This window comes from Acomys minous (assembly GCF_964271855.1).
Source record: "Acomys minous genome assembly, chromosome: 2".
Classification (NCBI taxonomy): domain Eukaryota; kingdom Metazoa; phylum Chordata; class Mammalia; order Rodentia; family Muridae; genus Acomys; species Acomys minous.
In genome coordinates, this window is record NC_140484.1 from 141,960,366 (window position 1) to 141,979,150 (window position 18,785).

An 18,785-nucleotide genomic window follows, 5' to 3' on the forward strand; every position below is an offset into this window, starting at 1 on the left:
GGATAAGCTGGCCTCCCTGGTCACTAGGAGCACTAGGTGTATACAAACATGTATGCATGTAAAACACTTATACCCATAAAAATAAAAAAAAATTTTAAATTAAATTTAAAATTTTTAAAGCTTGAATATTGACTTCTAAACTCTTCCCCTGAAGTAATTGAGAGGAAACATAGGGACTCTGCCGTTGAGTTGAGATGGCCAAGAAGTAAGATAAATTGCTAACTAGATAGATGGGTGAATAGATGGGGGATGGAGGGACGGGTCTATAGAGAGTCGGCACGTGGACGATGTGGGCAGGGATGGCAGAATAGGTGGGTGGCTCGGTGAGGGCGTGGGGGGAGGAATAGCCACATAGGGAGGAAAGCAAGGAGAAGAAAATCTCACTGCAGAATCTCTGTGACAACTATTTTGATGTTACCTAAGGGTCTTGGAAATTTTGTTTGAAGAAATGTTCACATTTTAACCATAAATCATGTAAAGCTGTTAGAATAGAAAGGATAAGCCTGTAAGAGGAAAACACACACAAAAAAGCAGATTCTGGGACTGGTGAGACGGCTCAGTGGGGAATGGTGTTTGACGGCAAGCTGGACAGCCTGAGTTCAATCCCCAGGAACCCACAGGGTGGACGGAGAGAACTGACTCCCACAAGTCGTCTTCTGACCTCCACATACGTGTTAGGGCGATGCACACTGCCCCCCCCCCCAGTACTTATAAAGCTAGACATGTAGGTGTCCTATAAGAGATGCCCTTTGTAAGTTAGATGATAGCTGGCAAAGGGAAAGCAGGTGAGAAGGTCCCGTGTGTACACTGAGGCAGAACGGAAGAGTCAGCAAGCACCTTCTTCTAAACAGCTAAGAGCCCACGTGCATTCCCAAGACAGTGGGGGCAGGGAATGGGGGAGCAGGGTGTAGACCTGTTACCTGTGAGATGCTAATTAGAGCAGAAATGTCGGCCCGCAGGTGGACCACTGTTGTGTTCTGGATCCGGGGGAGTTTAGGGAAGGTTTTTCCTATCACTGATCTGTGAGTAGATAGATGGTGACGCCCATGGGTCAGGAGAGCACTGATGCTCTCTCTCTCCTGGTGAACACTGCCTCTGACCTGGAAGAAATAACAATAGCATGGTGACCTTTTAGCCTGACCTCTGAGACCAGAGGTCACACTTTCACCCTTGTTCTACAACCAGGATCCAGTGGCTCACTCACACTTCCAGCTGGCCGTTGGGCACGCCTCCTCAGCAGGCAGTGTGGGTCGCTCCGGATCTTAGTCTAGTGTTAACGCTACTGCTACCATTGCTTTTCTCAGCAGGGACAAACGCAAGCGCAAGCGAGCTCCACAGTTGACTTTCTCTGCTAGCAGGGGCTGGGCTAAGGTGGCATTTGTGCCCTGGCTTCGGGGACCTTATACTTCAGGTGGAGAGATGCCACAAGGCCTGGATACCACCCCGCCTCCCTCAAAGCCGTAGGGGCGAGGGCTGTGTTCACAACTTCTAGACCACTGCCAGCTAGACATACTCATAAGGCTAAAGGAAGAGTGTTTGCAAGTGAAAGCCCCCAGGCCCAGAACCTGTGCTCTCACTGAAGGGAAGAAGAGGAGGAGGAAGAGAAGGAGGAGGAGGAGGAGGAGGAGGAGGAGGAGGAGGAGGAGGAAGAGGAGGAGGAGGAGGAGGAGGAGGAGGAAGGTACCAGGATGCTCCAGCCAGTGGGGAGGAAAAGAGATGGATGTCTCTCTTGGAGGAGGTGTTTCTTGAGGGGGCCGCGTGGTTATAGGAGAAAGCTAATATTGCTGGGAATCTCTGTGGCTGTGGAGTAGAGTGTGAGTCAGCCGGAAGTAACTGAGTATGAACGAGACGCAAGAGACAGCTGGGGCTGAAGATGCCATTCTGTTGGTAGTGTCTGTCGTTCATGGAGTCCTGGGTCAGTCCTTAGCACAGTACATCTCCGATCTCAGCACTTGGTGGAGGTAGAGGTGGGAGAACTAAAGTTCAAGGTCATCTTTCAATTATATATCAAATCCAATGCCAGACTGGGCTACATGAAACCCAGGGTGGGGGGGCGGAGGGCAGAAGCAGTCGGAGATTTGGATGGGAGAGGGTTCCACCAATCCAGTGAGATTAGCTCCCTGCCAAAAATGGCGTGTAACGCGTTTGTGAAGAGCCTCCCCCGGCCAGGCCTTTCAAGGACTCCTTCAGGCCTGGGATCTTGGTGGCCACATCTCCCATGAAGCGCCCCCCCCCTTGTTGCTGTGCGAAAATGAGGCTATAAACTCCTTCAGCCCCCACCATGAGCCACCTCCCTGCAGGCACAGGGCAGGTGTCTTGGCTTCAAACACTTTTCATCCTACAATTATGAACAGGCTGGTTTTGCTTGCAGTCATCCGGTAACAGCCACGGGTCTCCTCCCCTTGTTCTCACAGCCAGAGGCCGTGAAGCCACCCTGGGAAGTAAGTGGCACGTCTCTGGCACCAGAGAGCTGCCCCAGAGAGCCAGCATGCCTGGAGGGTTATCATTACCAGGGAGACCTACCAGGCCACCAGCTCACGTCTCGTGCTATCTGACTGGAAACACTGTGGCAGAGACACCTGTTGCTGTGGCTGCACAGGCTCAAGCACCATCTGGCCTGGGCACTTCCACCCCGGGGAAACACATAAGCTTAGTCGGGCACAGCCCTGTTCTCCCCTGCACAGAGGCCCTGTGCACCCGAGTTGAACTCTGGCTGCATTCATGTGTCCTCAGTGAAGGGAAGGAGGGAAATGCCCTCCCTCCGTTCTCACCACGAAGTTCCTGATACTCAGCCTTTTTGCTCTCAAGGCAAGCTATTGAGAGCATAGGCCTGGATTCAAATCTAAGCTTGACTGTTTACCTTGGGAAGAATTTCTTGCCTTTTTTTGTCTCCTTTTTTAAATTTTATTTTATTTATTTATTCAGATTACAACTCAATTGTTATTCCATTCCCCCCTCCCTCCCGCTTTCACCCTATTCCCCTCCCCTAGGTCTATGACCAAGGGGGACCTCCTCCCCCACTATATGGTCATAGGCTGTCAAGTCTCATCTTGGTAGCCTGCTTATTCTTTCTCTGAGTGCCACCAGGCCTCCCCACAAAGTGGAGGTGGTCAAATATGGGACACCAGAGTTATGTCAGAGTCAATCCCCACTCTCCACATAACTGTGGAGAATGTCCTGTCTATTGGGTAGATCAGAGTAGGGGTTCGATGTTTACTACTTGTATTGTCCTTGGTTAGTGCGATAGTGTGAGCAGACCCCCTGGTCCCCGATCCACCTGTCACGATGTTCTTCTTGTAGGTTTCTAGGACCCTCTGGGTCCTTCTATTTCCCCATCTCCTATAGTTGTCTCACCTAGAGTCCTTTTTTTTTTTTTTTTTTTTTTAAACTCCCTTAAAACTGAAGACTGTGTTTGTGCCTTCCAAACTGAGGGGCGGAATGTTTACAAATCAAACTGCCCTTAGATGTTGCCTCTAGCCTCTGGCCACACTGCTTGTTCAAGGAGGCACCTTGTATGTGTTAACTTCTTTTCCTGTGTGTGTGTGTGTTTATGTGTGTGTACATGTGTGTGCACATGTGCGTGCAGGTATGTAGGTATGTGCAGATGTGTATCCCTATGATACACACATAGGTTAAAAAAAATGGAGACAACTAGGGCCAGCGAAGATGTCGAGCTCTGTCATTTTCTTCTTTATTCCTTTGGGTCTCTCCCTGGGCCTGGACCTCCAGTGACCCTCCTGTCTCTGCCCATAACAGGACGGGGGTTCAGGTGTGTGCAGAGTGACATTCAAGATTCTTGTTTTTTAACATGGGCTGTAAGGATTTGAACTCAGATCCTCATGTGTGCACAGCAGGTGCTCTTACCTGCTGAGCCACCTCTCTAGCCCTTGCTTTACTTTCCTATGCCTTCATTTCTCCGCCTCTGAGGCAGGTGTGATGCTGACACTTTCATAGCTCAGTTCCAAAGATTAAATGCGAGAACTAGTTAGGGTGTGACCAGCGAGTAGAGAGTGCTGGTAGAGTGAGTGTGCTCAACTCCGCTTCAGCTGAGGGCCAAGACAGTGGTCAGCAGGCTACGAACGGAAGACCCCTGTCTGCTGGCCATTTCCAGTGCTGTATATTACCTCACCATAGCCTTGGCCCACATCCACATTGCACCCAAGGAGAAGAGAGACAGGAAGTAGAGGCAGAAACAACTACTGCAGATGTCGAGCCCTAGCCTAGCCCTGGGTCCACTCAGCGGCCCTTGCACACGCTGTGCTGGGTCTCGGCATCTCCATTTACTTGTGGGCGAGGAGGAGGAATAGTTAGAAAATGCGCTGTGCCATTAAGGAATGAGTAATTGGATCGGGGCAATGGCTCAGTGTATGAAGTACTTGCTATGCAATGCGAGCACTGGAGTTCAGATCTTCAGAAACTGAGAGTTCTAACCGGTAAGCGCTGGTTACGTGTGCCAGCCCGTCAGAGACAGGGGCAGGGGCGTCTCCGGACCAAGAGCAAGCTGGCTAGCCAGACCAGCCTGTATCTGAGCTTTGTGCTCATTTGAATAAGATGGAAAGTGACTGAGGAGGACTCCCAAGTGTCAACTTCACAACTTCAGGCACACACACACACACATGTGCACATATGTGTACCCACACCTACACTCGTGAACCTACATACAGACCTATGCGTACCACACAAACACATACATACAAAAGAAGCATGGGGGTGGAGCCTGGAGACGTGGCTCGGTAGTTAAGAACACTCTCGCAGAGGATAGGGGTTCAGTTCCCAGCACCCACAGGGCAGGCCACAACTGTCTGTAACTCCAGTTCCAAAATATCCAACACCCTCTTCTGACCTCCACAGGCGCTTGCAGGCAAAACACTATCATACATAACAATAAATAAAAAGTTAAAAGAGTCATGCTTCCAGGGCCCCTCTGAACTGCAGCGAGAGTCCTATGTGAGCCGCTGCCACCCCTCGCCTAGCATTTATGTCCTGGCTGGGTACAACACTAGCTGTTGTGCCCTATCTTGGCCCTTGATAAGTAGTCTGTTTTTTCCATGTGGTGTTTGTCTCTTGTCAAGAATGTGCAGGTCTGAACTCTTCCAAAGTTTATCTTTACAGTGGATTTCCTGCTGCTGGTGGATCTGCCCACTCCCCCAGTGAGCAATAACTCACATCACCAAAGCGCACAGATAATCCTGACGTCCGTGATGTAGGTGGCCTTGGCAGACCCCCACTCCTTCTGTCGGGGTGGGAATCTGCAAACATTAACCCTGGCTGGCGTGCACCCAGCGTCTCTCTCATGGTCAGAAAGCCAGAACTAAGTTGGCTTGGAGTGAGTGGGCAGCTCATTCATCCATCAGCTACGTGTTGGGCCTCCTGTGCGTACCAGGCAGTGGATGAGTTCCAGGCACACAGATAACACAGAGGATGGGGCAGTTCTTGAGGCCCAGCCAATGATAACAGGAAAGCTTTGTTCTTGGGCAGCAGTAAGGACTAGCCAGTGGGAGCATGCATCTAATTTAAAAGGAAGGCCTTTGGGTTTGTGTGTGTGTGTGTGTGTGTGTGTGTGTGTGTGTGTGTGTGTGTGTCTCCAGAGGACAACCATGAATGCCACTCTTCGGGGGATATTTAACTTGTCTTTTGAGACAGAGTCTCCCATTGGCCTGAGCTGACTAGGCAGTGAACTGTAAGGGTCCACCTGTCCCTACCTCCCCAGAGATAGATAATATATGCATGTCACCAAACAGCATTCAGCATTTTTTCTTTCTCTCCCTCGTTTTTTAACATGAGTTCTGGGACTGAGCATAGGTTCTCCTGCCTGTGCAGTGAGCACATTAGTGATTGAGGCTGAGTTTTAAGCAAAAGCTCTATTTACTGAAAGTCGGTCCTCAGTGGCAGTGGCTGAGTAGGTCTGTGGGACAAGGACAGTCCTTTGCCTCTGTGCTCAGTCTGCTGGGCCACACCTGATGTCCAGAGCATCCAGTGAGCATGGGCATCCAAGGAAGCCAGTGTTGGTCCTCCACGCAGACACATGGCTGCAGGATACCAAGCCCCCATTCTGGTCATAACTAACACATTCCAGGGAGAATTGGCCTGCCCGCATAGTCCCAGCCAACAGGCCCGTGTGCCAGCCTGGATTTTCTCCCCTGATATAACTAAGTCCATTGGCATTTGCTTTTATTAAGATTATGATATGATTGAGCTATCTGAGATTTCAGACCCAAAAATATGTAGCAGAGCCTAGGATGATGGGAAAGCCAAGCAGTCACTGACAGGAACGCAGGTGCTGCCAAGAGCACTGGACGTGAGACTGGGCTAATGATTGCACCCTCTATGTACACCAGCCCTTGGCTGGACGAGAGGAGCTTTTCTGCCCTGTCTAGAGACCAGAGATGGGTCAGGCCTGAGTGAACAAAAATTGCAGAAGGCCTCTCTCCTCTTCCTGCCCTTCTTCACCTTGTGTGCTCCAGCTGGCCCAGCCTTGGCCATGGAATGACAGAGCTCACCAACAGAAAAAAAAATTGCAATAACTACAAAGACATGTAATGGGTCTAGACTTCGCCCCAAAGCAAACCTCACAAGCCTGGGGTTTGGAGCAGGCTCTGAAATGACCGTCATTGTCTGGCTATGTGGAGCAAGAAGCTGTGTGGCCGGGTGAGATAACTCGTGGGTCGGGCTGAGGAAGCTAGTTTTCTCCAGGCACCTCTGTCCAGAGAGGAAGCCAGCTTCCCAGCCCCCCCACACACACACTCCCCAAAGTCTCTGGGGGTGAGTCAAATCTCAACAGTGACTTCATTTCCTCTAGCTGGGTGTCTACAAACTCTCTGGAAGGTTCCAGGCAGTAAACTACACTGATTGCAGTGTGGGAGCTTCTGATAGGCTTGGTCACACTTCCCCTCTGGGACCCTGGCAGCCTAGGGGAGTGACAGCCAGAGGATGGAGAATTTGCTCAGGGAGAGGGATGTGTTTTTAAGATAGCATTTAATCTCAAGTAGAGGGAAGTTTCCAGATGTCTCTGGGGGAGTGGGAGAAGGTCCCCCTTGTTGCCTTGCGGAGCAGTTTCGTCTATTCACATCCACCCACCCGCCCATCCCCCACCCCACCCCACGCACACACCCTCACCTGTGAACTCCTGCCTCTGCTGGACTACTGGCGTGCTTTCAGGTCTTATGCAACACTGAGGCTAGGCAGAAAATTCTATGTTCATGTAACTGTCTAGGTCACCATGCGTCCCCTCTTCTGTCCTAATAGACTACATCCTCCCCAGAAAAGGATGTGGTCTTCTTCAACATACAGGGACTTGGCCTGGACCTTGGGCAAAGTCCTGTGTGTCTCTTCCTCACCCATGGCCCCAGTGCCAACATCTAAGGCCTTTAGCATCTGGGTGCAGACCGGCTGTCCTCTTCCCTCCCCTTTCCCGCCTCTTTCTCTCTGAATGGGCTCCATCAGCTGAGTTGTTTGGTTTTCTTCTTATTTCCACCAAACCAGAAGCTGTACTGCACAGTTGGCCTGGAAGGTACAGCGCAGCAGGCTCAGGAGTCAGGCCGTCTGGGTATAGATGGTGGCTTCATCCCTTTCATTCCGACACCATGGACCAGTTAGTTACCTTGCGGCTTTGTGCCCTGCTTCCCCCATTTGGGAAATGGTCAGAGTAAAAGTTCCCTTGTATGAGCAATCACAGTTCCTGAACGTGAAACACATGAACGTGAGTGGGTGCTACAGTGATGGTGGTGATGGTGATGATGATGATGATGATGATGATGGTGATGACGACACAGACAGCCCCTCCTCTGATGTCCCTTGCATTCTACCAGGAAGAATTAGCTTCTCACCTTCTGTGCATGAAGTAGAACAAACCACATGACATTCTACTAATTTATTTCAAAGTCAAATTTTACCCCATGGCCTGAGAGGCTCTAGAAGCAAACACGAGTTTACAGTAATAAGACTCCAAAATTCAGAGTGGAGAGACGGCTCAGTGATAAGGAGCACTGGATGTTCTTTTTGGAGGATCCAGGTTTAATTCCTAGCACCCACATGGCACCTCACAACCTTCTGTAACTCCAATTCCAGGGCTCTGGTGCCCTCTACTGGCCACCATGGGCCCCAGGCATGCACCTTATACACAGACATACATGCAGGTAAAACAAAATTTAAAACTTTGCAAGAATCCTACAGCCACACCAGTGTGTGCCGTGCTTTTTTCTTTTCTTTTCTTTTCTCTTCTTTTCTTTCCTTTCCTTTCCTTTTTTTTTTTTTTGGTTTTTCAAGACAGGTTTCTTTGTGTGTAGCCTTGGCTGTCCCAGACTCACTTTGTAGACCAGCAATCCACCTGTCTCTGCCTCCCTGAATGCTAGGATTAAAGGTTTTCTTTGCTTTTTTAAAAGATTTATTTATTTATTAAGTATATAGTGTTTGCCTGCATGTACACCTGCAGGCCAGAAGAGGGCACCAGATCTCATAGATAGTTGTGAGCCACCGTGTGGTTGCTAGGAATTGAACTCAGGATCTTCGGAAGAGCAGGTAATGCTCTTAACCTCTGAGCCACCTCTCCAGCCCTAAAGGTTTTCTAATTACCCTTTTCTCATACAATTTTCATTTGTTGAGCCTTACCTACAATTTGCAATCCTCCTGCCTAAGTTCTGGAATTACAAACATACACCACTGTGCCTGAAGTTATTATTTGTTGAATACTTATTTTATGTGTATGTTTGACTGTCTGTGTGTATGTGCAAATACCACATATGTGCAGTGCCTATAGAGACCAGAAGAGGACATTGGATCCCCTGGAACTGTGAGGTACCATGTGGTGCTGGAAACTGAAGTTGGGTCCTCTGGAAGAGCAGCCAATGCGCTTTAGTGTTGAGCCATCTCCACTCCATTTTTCTCTTAGATGGTGTGTGTGTGTGTATGTGTGTGTGTGTGTGTGTGTGTGTGTGACTATTTTAAGTATGTAACATAATCAACATAAGATTCATCCTACTAAAAGTATATAACTATCACCACTTCCTAATTCCAGAACATTCCAAAGGGAAACCATATACCAGTAGTGTTCACTTCCCAACCCTCCCTTTACTTGAGCCTTATCACCACCAGCCTTTCTGTCTCTATGGGTGGCCTGTTCTGGGGTTCAGATCCCCAGACCCCAAACATCAATGTCAGCTGGGTCTGGCAGACCGTCTTTAATTCCAGTGTTCATAAGAGAAAGATTGGGGGTCCCCAGAGCAAAAGCAAGCTAGCTAGCATATCCTGTATTAGTGAGCCCTGGGGGTATCACTGGAATAAGGTGGGGAGACTGCTGATGTCAACCTCGGGCCCCTCCACATGTGTACCTACACCCACACATGCAAGCACATATATGCACTCATGATATCACACACATATCATATCTTGCTTATCCATCAATTCATAGTCTCTTGAGTTGTTTGCAGTCTGGGGCTGATGTGAAGAGTCCTTCTTTGGACATGTATGGAGAGGCTTTCGATTCTCCTGAGTATATGTACCTAGGAGGGGATGGCTGACTAGTACAGAACCTCCATGGTTAACTGTTAAAGGAATTGCTGTGCCCGACCATTTAAAATCATTTGCACTAGCAACACGTGAGCTTTGACTACTTCCAGCTCTTGATTCACAAGCCTCCATAAAATTAAAGCCTTTACTAGTGGTGAGAGAGTGGCCACTCACCATGGCTTAATTTTACATTTTCCTGATGACTAATAGTGTTGGGAACTTTTTTCCTACCTTCTGACTCCTTGTATAACTTTATTGGGGAAAAAAACCACTATTTAAATTCTTTCTCTAGGATTTACTTGGGTATCTTAATTTCATTTTAAGTTGTCAAACTTCTATGCATATTAAGCACAAGTATATTACTAGAACTGGCCACTCCCTCCCGTCGCTGAAGCTGTCTTTGCCCTTTCTTCCTTTCCTTTGCCAGATTGGGAAGGAGCTGGGGGTGGGAGATAAGACAGACTGGCTGGGCCCGCAGATATATGCCGCATGACTGTCTTCTGTTCACTTCCCTGACAGGAACATCTTTTGAGGCATCAGTTTTGCTGGGCACAGTGGTTATATAATCCCAGCATTCTGGGAGGCAGAGGCAGACAGATCTCTGTGGGTTCAAGGCCAGCCTGGTCTACAAAGCCAGTCCAGGACAACCCTGTCTCAAACAAACAAACAACAACAACAACAACAAAACAAAAAAAAGAAACATCAGTTTTATTTTAAGATTTATTTTTATTTGCGTACGGGGAGGCGGGGCATCTTACGAAAGTATGTGATGGGCCAGAAGAAGATGGCAGGCTCCCTGAGCTGGAGTTTACAGATGGTTGTGAGCCACCCCATATGGGTGCTGGGAATGGAACTCAGGACTTCTAGGAAAACAGAGAAGGATCATGGGCCCTTCATCCATCTCTCCAGCCCCAGGACCAAAGTTTTTAATCTTGATGAAGTCCCGTTTGTCAGTATTTTCTTTTGTTGTTTGGCTCTTGGTCCCAAGGAACTATTGGCTAGCCTCTGGTCCCAAGAATGATGTTCCATATACTTTCACAGTGCAGAAACACTTTCCTCTTTTACTGTGTACTTATTTAGTGAGCTTGGGGATATGTAGCCCAGGGCCGGCACACACTAGGCTAGCTCCCTGCAGCTGAACCACATCCCCAGCCCAATATGCTTTCCTAAGGTGATCCTATTGACAGCAGCCCTGAGGGAAAGCAACACTTCACAGACCCAGATCACAGGAAAGGAAACAAAAAGATGGTGTGCCAGGGCCAGGATCAAATCTGGTCCAACCTCACCTAGAACCCCCTATGCACCTCATAGCGACTGCCTTCTCTTAAAATCCCTGGGTGTGTCCTTCCAGGTCTTGAGCAGTGTCCTAGCTCATGGTGGACTCACAGGGAACGTACACTTGGGCAGATGAATGACAGGTCTTGGCAGATCCTGAGTGTGCTGTGGCTGGTGAGGCCAGCCCTCTGAGACAGTACTGCATAGACTTCAAGCTTGCTAAGTGTCTCCTTTCCCTCCACAGTGTCTCATCGTCGGAGGAGGACCTTGTGGCCTGCGGACAGCCATTGAACTTGCCTACCTGGGAGCCAAAGTGGTTGTGGTAGAGAAGAGGGACACCTTTTCCCGGAACAATGTGCTTCACCTCTGGCCCTTCACTATTCATGACCTGCGGGGCCTGGGAGCCAAGAAGTTCTATGGGAAATTCTGTGCTGGCTCCATCGACCACATCAGTGAGTGGGGCTTGGGATGGGGGAGCAGTAGGTGATCCCAGGTCTCACTGTGCATGGACCTCGCTTGCCACGTCTAGGAGTCCCAGATGGCCCTTTGAGGCGCCATACATCCAAGCCAGGTGTTCTCTGAAGGACTGTGTCTCCGTTACTTTTCTTTGGCTGAGACCAAGTACTTCACGGGGACCAGCTTGAGGAGACGTTTGTTTAGGCTTGGGGTTCGAAGGGGTACAACCTATCATGGCAGGAAAGAAAAAAAAAAAAAAAGACAAACAGCTTCATGGCTGCTAGCTCGTATCTGGGCAGATCCTGAAATGAAGAGAGGCCAAGCAGAATGGCCAGGCTATAAACTCCAAGCTTCCCCTCCTCCCCCTGTAGCCCTCTTTTTTCAGCTATGCCATATCTCCTAAAGGTCCTACAGTCTCCTAAAATGGTGCCACTGCATGGGGATCAAATGTCAAACACAGGAACCCATGAGAACATTTCTCATTCAAACCATGAGAGCCCACCTTGTGACTTATCCTGGCCTCTGTGCTATGTGTCCCACTGGTCACAGACTCTGGCACATACTGCTTGCCAAAATACCTGTCTCCGGGACCTAAGTGCTCGACACATAATAGATGAACAATAAACATCTGTTGTGGATGAATGAAATACAAAGCCCAAAGGCAAGTAGCAGAGACTGTATGCTCCGGGATCTCACTGAAAATTTGTCAGTAATAAATACAATGTGCTTTAACAAAGTGAGTCACACTCCCAGGAGGAATTTGAAAAAGAGAACTCACAAAACCTCTAACGGGGCCAGATGCTTGGGACCTCCTCATGCAGAGGCATTTGGACATTGTACGGCTAGTACTGGGGAGCAGGGTGGGTGGCAGATCAGAGGAGTGACGTCAGTGGATGTGTAACCTCTGACAGATCTCTCACCAGTGTTCCTTAGAGCTTTGACAAGAGAGGTGTCTTCAGGGAGGCTGGGAATGAATGTTGAAAATATAGCAGCTGAAGATGGTGGGCAGTCTCTGCATGCCTATGTGGGCATGGCTCCTGTTCTGCTAGCCCTGTTCTGTTGGTCACTCACGGAATCTTAAGGCAAGATCTGTGCACACCAGCTTTGAAAGGGACAGCAGCCCTCCTTCCCTAAGCTTCGTAGGGAAGACTTCTCTACTCTTCATACATATAACAGGCGAACTTATATAAAAGTCAGACAGGTCACGTGGGGAGCCAAGTGTTTGAACTGAATTAAATACGAAGCATGTCTCTTTTATTTCCTCCCCACTTGGTTTAAACTCCTCAGGCCTCAATTGTATCTCCTCTAAAACAGCGTTAACACTGTCCTTGAATGGCTAAGGTTACATGGGGTCAAGTTTGTAACATGCTAGCACCATGTTTGTTGTGTAGAGAATACTAAAGTGCTTTGTGTCCAGAAGTAGATAGTAAGTGGGGTGCCATGTGTGGCCCTCAAACCTAAGAACCCCATACTTTTCCATAGGGGTGGATGAGAGGGGAGGCAAAAGAGCCATGCCCATAAGAGACCAGAAATTGATGCAAAAAAAAAAAGTGAGTGGGGTGTGGGTGGGACTGCAGAGAAGTATCAGCCACTAAGGGTGTAATTTATTCAGACACAGAAGAATCTAAGAGCAGCAGCCCCAAAGTTTATTCCCACTTTGGGATGAGAAAATACCAGCAGTTCAATGGAAAGAAATTCGCATTTGCCCAGAAAGCCACAGCATGAGCTGGCAGGATGCACTTTCCCACCCTGAGAAGAAAGTCTGTCAGTCAGAGTGTGGAGTGTGCTTTGGGCACACTGCTGAGAGGGCGTGGCATCGTCAAGGGCAGCTCTGTGACAGTGGAGGTGGGGGACTTACGGAGCACCTACTGTGTGCTGGAAGCCAGGAACCTTGGCACTGTGAAGTATGGCCACGCCTCCCCTGGAAGCACTGTCTCCTTAGGTTGTGGCCTGAGTTCTGGAAGCCCAGCTGCCTGGCGACTGTTCAGATGGCGGGTGGTCTCCAGTCCCAGCTGCACCCTCAACTTCAACATTACTCAGAAGTTGTCCTGTGTCCTGTGCTAGGACTCTGCACTCGCCGTCACTGTTCTCCCAGCCCTAGGTTCTTAGCAGTTGCCTACGACCGACGCCTGAGGGAGATTGGCCGTTGCTGCCCTTTAAGGCTCATCTTCCCCCCTTAGTATGCCAGGACAGAAGCAGAGTTAGCCATCCCTCCCAACTCTGGTCTCTCTAGGATCCCCCCACCCCCAATCATCAGTGTTCCTGCCCCTCACCCTGGGCCACGCCCTCTATGAGGACATTATTCCTTAGCTCAAAGGGTTTGTTCTAGAAGAGGAAGCATTGACCGTCTGTCCACCCGTACTCCTCCTGTGGATGTCTCCTTCCTTTCTGACACCACACTAAAGAGATTTTTATCCAGAAGCTTCCTGGCTCCAGGGTGCCCTGGCCTCATGTGGCCTTCAGTGTCCTCAGTCTCTCCAGGGAATCTGGTGCTCCCAATTACTCCTCTCTTGAAGCCCCAGCCTAGGCCCCACCTCTCTGTTCATCTGCTTCCTCCATTAGAAGGCATGCGCCCATCTCCCTGTACCTAAGATGACAGCTGGCACATTGTGATGGTCAGTGACCATTAACTAAGCTATGCCCACTCAATAAAGAGAAGCCTGCAGCAAGTTTATAATCATCTCACGGTGCAGAAAAACGCCTGGAGGGACACTCATTTGTACTGAGTTGTGGGGAAGAAATAAAGTTGCCCTTACTGGAGGCATTTGAAATGGGGAAAAGCGGAGAAGGCTGAGCCCAGTTGGTGGGGAGGATTCCCTGCCTTGCCCCTTGCCATGAGGGGAGGGGCGCTTCAGGCACAGGCCCCATCCAATGAGCCTTTTGGTCCCTGACTTTCCTTGGGGCTCCTGACTCCAGCTGTCTCCTCCTTTCTCTGTCTCTATCTCATCAGATCCAGAATCCGGTTCAGCAGAGTTGGAGAAAAGACAGATCTCCCTGGTTGGAGCAGCCTGGTACAGCTAGAACAGAGCTACCAGTCAGACAGAACTGTATCTGTGGCCTGCTTTTTGCTTTGTGTGGCCTTGAGCAGCCACTCGACTTTATTGAGGCTCCACATCTTCCTCTGTGGAGTGAGAATAAGAAGGGTCCCCCAGGAAGTCCCGGGATGGACTGGGACAAACTCAGCCAGCATGGTGCTATCCTCCGAGCTCACTGGCCCACACCTGCACAGTACCTGCATACAGGTGGTGCTCAAGCATTGCTCCTGACAGCCCTCTCCCTTCCCTTCCTTCCTGGCAGGTATCCGTCAACTGCAGCTCATCCTGTTCAAGGTGGCCCTGATGCTGGGAGTGGAGATCCACGTGAACGTGGAGTTCGTGAGGGTTCTAGAGCCTCCTGAAGACCAAGAAAATCAAAGTACAGTATGATTTTTTTTTCTCCCTCTCTGCCCTGAAGGCAGATATTCCAAACGGGAAGCTGCGCTGGTAGCTCGCCGAGGCTATCTCTGCAAGTTATTTTTGCTGGGAGCTGTTTGGCATACTTCCACTGACAAATACTTTACCTTTTTTGACCATTTCTGTGGCTTTGGGCTTGCTCTTCAGCCTCCCCCCCCCCCTCCGCCAAGGGCGGGGCACTGGTGGAATTATTATTATGCCATGAAGCCTATAATTTGGTTACTTCAGACCCTAGGAAGATGCAGCTTTGACAAATGACGTCCAGTCATTGGCAGGAAAGAGGGCAGATCTGAGAGTGTAATAAAGTTCACACATGCTTCAGGATGCGTGTGTCAGCTCACACACAGATGGGTAGCTATGCCTGCTGGATCCTAAAAATATTTTAAAATACAGTAAAGAAACAGCCATCTAGAATGTTTGTAAAAATAAAACTTCTAGATATTTCTTAGCATTCATATGCCTTAGTTAAGGTTTCGTTGCTGTGAAGAGACACCATAACCATGGCAACTCATTTGTTTGTTTGTTTGGGGGTTTTGTTTGTTTTTGTTTTGTTTTGTTTTGTTTTATTTTGAAGATAGGGCTCCTCTGTGTAACCAGAGGCTGTCCTGAAACTCATTCTGTAGACCAGGCTGGCCTCAGACTCAAAATGATCCGCCTGCCTCTGCCTCCTGAAAGTAGAGATTAAAGGTGTGGACACCGCCCCACCCCCACCCCCACCCAGTGACCACAGCAACTCTCACAAAGGAAAACATTCAACTGGGGCTGGCTTACAGTTCAGAGGTTTAGTCCATTGTCATCATGGCGGGAAGCATGGGGGCACACAGGCAGACATGGGGCTGGGGAAGTACCTGAGAGTTCTATGCCTGAATTGGCAGACATCAGGAAGAGACACTGAGCCATAGACCTGGCTTGAACTTATGAAACCCCAAAGCCCACCCCCTAGTGATGCACCTCCTCCAACAAGACCACACCTCCCAATAGTGCCACTCTCTATGTGCTTATGGGAGCCATTTTTATTCAAACCACCACAATGGGGTGTGTGTGTGTGTGTGTGTGTGTGTGTGTGTGTGTGTGTGTGTGTGTGTGTGTGTGTTATTCCTGAGATAGTCTTATGTAGCCCAAGTTGGCCTCAAAACTTGCTGTGTTGCCAAGGATGACCCTTGAGCTTCTGAATGCTGGGAGCCCCCATACCCAGTAGTACTTTTGATTTTACTGTTTTAATTTATAGGCCATAAAATGTTTCATCTAGGCAGGTTCTGGATAGCATTCTTTCTCCTTGTTGTTCATACTTAAAGTCTGGTATTTTAGCTGAACATGATGGCGCACACCTATACTCCCAAGACTGAGGCAATATGGATGTGGGTCCAAGGCCAGCCTGGGCTACATACTGAGAACCCATCTAAAAAAACAAAAACTAGAAGAAAGGAATATCAAATTTTGATCTCTTTCACACACCACAGACATGGAGGTTTGTCCATCGAGGTTTCATATCTTGCTGTCAGAATTACTTCCTGCCTTGGAAATGCTGAGTTATGAGGCAGTGTGTGTTGGTGACTTTGCAGTTTCCCAAGGAGTGTGTACCCCTGACTTCTGGCTGCTGCCCCAGTATATTCGACAACTCAAGGAGGCTCTCCTTGCTTTTGTAGCAAGACACTATCGTTTGAGGCATTCAGAGACTGCCTGCTCCTAACTGCCGGAACATCTCCACTTGCCAGTCAGTCCTAACTCTGAGAACCCAGCCAGGCTTGCCCCAAGATGCATGTCTATAACAGCAGACCATTGGAGCAAGAAGCAGCAATGCAAAGTGGCTCCCTGGCATTCCACACATCCTCTGGGATCTGCTTTACAATGCAAAGCCATTGATTACGGGGCAAACATGGGTGAATCTGATGCGATACAGACAGAGGACACGGGTTTGGGGGTTGTTGGAGGTTAGCATCCTACCAAAGGTCAGCCACACCAGGCACGGGGTTGGCAGTGCCTCTGTCTTGGCTTTGTTCTAAATTGCACCAATAGAAAACCAGAGAGAACCTGGATCTGGTTTGTCCAGTGTCCCCAGCCTGTAGCCTGGGAACTGCGTGCTACCCAGGATAGCTATGAATGTGGCCAAATGTGAAACAGTATATTTAATTCAAATATTATGATGTTTTTTTTTTACATGAAAGAAACCTCAATTGCACAGTTATCAACCATGAACTCTGTAGACGACACCATTGTGTCATAGTGTAAAAAGGCCAGGTACATGGGATGCCTCGGCCTTTCTTCTGGAGGTTTCACTGGGTCATTATCCATTTCTTTTTGTTTTGTTTTGTTTTGTTTTTTCTAGATAGGGTTTCTCTGTGTATCCTTGACTGTCCTGGACTCACTCTGTAGACCAGGCTGGCCTCGAACTCACAGCGATCCACCTGCCTCTGCCTCCCGAGTGCTGGGAATAAAGGCGTGCACCACCACCGCCCGGCTGTCCATTTTTTATGGCCGGCAGGGAGGGGTGGCATCAGTCTCTCAGCCTGCCTCTGTCAGCTCCTCTAACCATCTCTTTGCCCTGGTAGAAGTCGGATGGCGGGCAGAATTCCTCCCTGCAGACCACGCCCTGTCTGACTTTGAGTTTGACGTCATCATTGGTGCTGACGGCCATAGGAACACGCTAGAAGGTGAGGACTCTTCTTTTGGGGAGTAGGCCTTAGAGATAATGAGGGGAACCAGAGAAGGAAGATCAGGATGGCAGATGGTTCCGCTAAGAGTAGAGGGAACGCTGTTCTGTCCTGCCTGAGGCTGACCAGCCGTTCCACCTTCCCTCCTGCTGGACCTTAGCATCCCCAGATGAGAATATGGGTAGCAGAATCCTCTCAGAGCACTGAGCCAAGGGATAGGGGAGTGCTTAGCTGTGAAAATGCTTTTTAAAGCGGGGCGAGGGGGGGGGCGGGAGGGTGGTTACTGTGGGAAAAGTCAACACAAACAACCCAAGCACCTGCCACCGTGTTAGCCAAAGTGCACTCTCCTCTCTCTTCATCCAAGGCAAACATCTCAAGACTTTAATGGAACCCATTCATGGTCAAGGACTCTACCAATCAATCGAGGAGCCTTCTTTCTTCATAACTTTTAAGCACACCCACTGCTGGGCAGCTAGGCAAACTGTCAGGATTCAGAGCCACTCTTCTCTAAGTCCCGCAGACAGACTTCATGTACTCACTTATGCTTAAAAGTGTTGTCTGAAAGTGTGGGTGGGAAACAACATGGCACCGGTGGCATCGTGTAGAGCAGGGACAGTTGTGGTTTCTGAGTTCGCCCCTGTCCAGGGTCTCAGGCTGCAGATACATGGCTGGGAAAATTCATTTTCTGAGGTCAGGATACATACCCTGAAATAACTGACCCCAGAAAACCCTGCATGTGTGGTCCTCCAACTCAGGCCTCTCCTGTTGGCTACACTCTGCCCTGTCTCTACTCACCCCGCCTTCGCTGCGATACCAATCTTCTCCCGACAATATCTGACAGGGCAATTCAAAGCTGCCAATGCAGACACTTGCATGAATTATGGGATTGCTCGGTGGTTTGGGAAAAATACAGGGCTGGGTACTTGAAAGCCCAGGATCTATGCTCAGCCCGCTATAGTTGGACCCCACCCCCACACATCAATCAGTAATCAAGAAACCCTGCCACAGACGTACCCTCAGGCCAATCTGATGGGGGCTGCTCCTCAGTTGAAAGACCCTCTTCCTAGATAGGTCTAGGTTTGCATCAAGACAAAAGCAGCCAGCACACATGCTAGGTACCAGCCACCGGGAAGCAATGCATTGGTTTCCTCTGCTAAGCTTCGGGATATCTTGACTTGAGGAAGTACCACCGCCATCTCTGCCTTCATCTCTACAGAGCTGCTCCCTCAGTGTGTATATGTGTCCACCTTTCCCTGAGAAGAAAGACAGCAGCCGTATTACGGCAGAGGCCCCAGTCTACTCCAGTGAACCTTAATATAACTAAGCACAGCTGTAATAACCTCATCTCCAAAAGGCCACAGACGAGGCACCAAGGCTTAGGACTTCATCGTGCAAAATTGGTGTGGGGGCTGACAGTGCAATAAAACCCACAACAACAAAGATATAA

At 49.2% G+C, this 18,785-nt stretch overlaps 1 protein-coding gene and 1 long non-coding RNA gene across 12 annotated transcripts in view; one reads left to right on the plus strand and one right to left on the minus strand.

Annotated features, from left to right (window-relative positions):
* Window positions 1-18,785, plus strand: part of MICAL2 (microtubule associated monooxygenase, calponin and LIM domain containing 2) — a 198,852-nt gene that overhangs the window by 69,154 nt on the left and 110,913 nt on the right. For all 11 annotated transcript variants that reach the window (XM_084772980.1, XM_084772981.1, XM_084772982.1 and 8 more), the window contains 3 exons: window positions 11,024-11,231; window positions 14,533-14,649; window positions 17,237-17,338. In XM_084772980.1, coding sequence (XP_084629106.1) covers window positions 11,024-11,231; window positions 14,533-14,649; window positions 17,237-17,338 — 427 coding nt within the window. The remainder of the gene's footprint in view (window positions 1-11,023; window positions 11,232-14,532; window positions 14,650-17,236; window positions 17,339-18,785) is intronic.
* LOC311592514 overlaps window positions 16,979-18,785 on the minus strand; it is a 256,851-nt gene continuing 255,044 nt past the window's right edge. Inside the window, exon 2 of the long non-coding RNA XR_014777432.1 lies at window positions 16,979-17,112. This is a non-coding gene — a long non-coding RNA (uncharacterized lncRNA). The remainder of the gene's footprint in view (window positions 17,113-18,785) is intronic.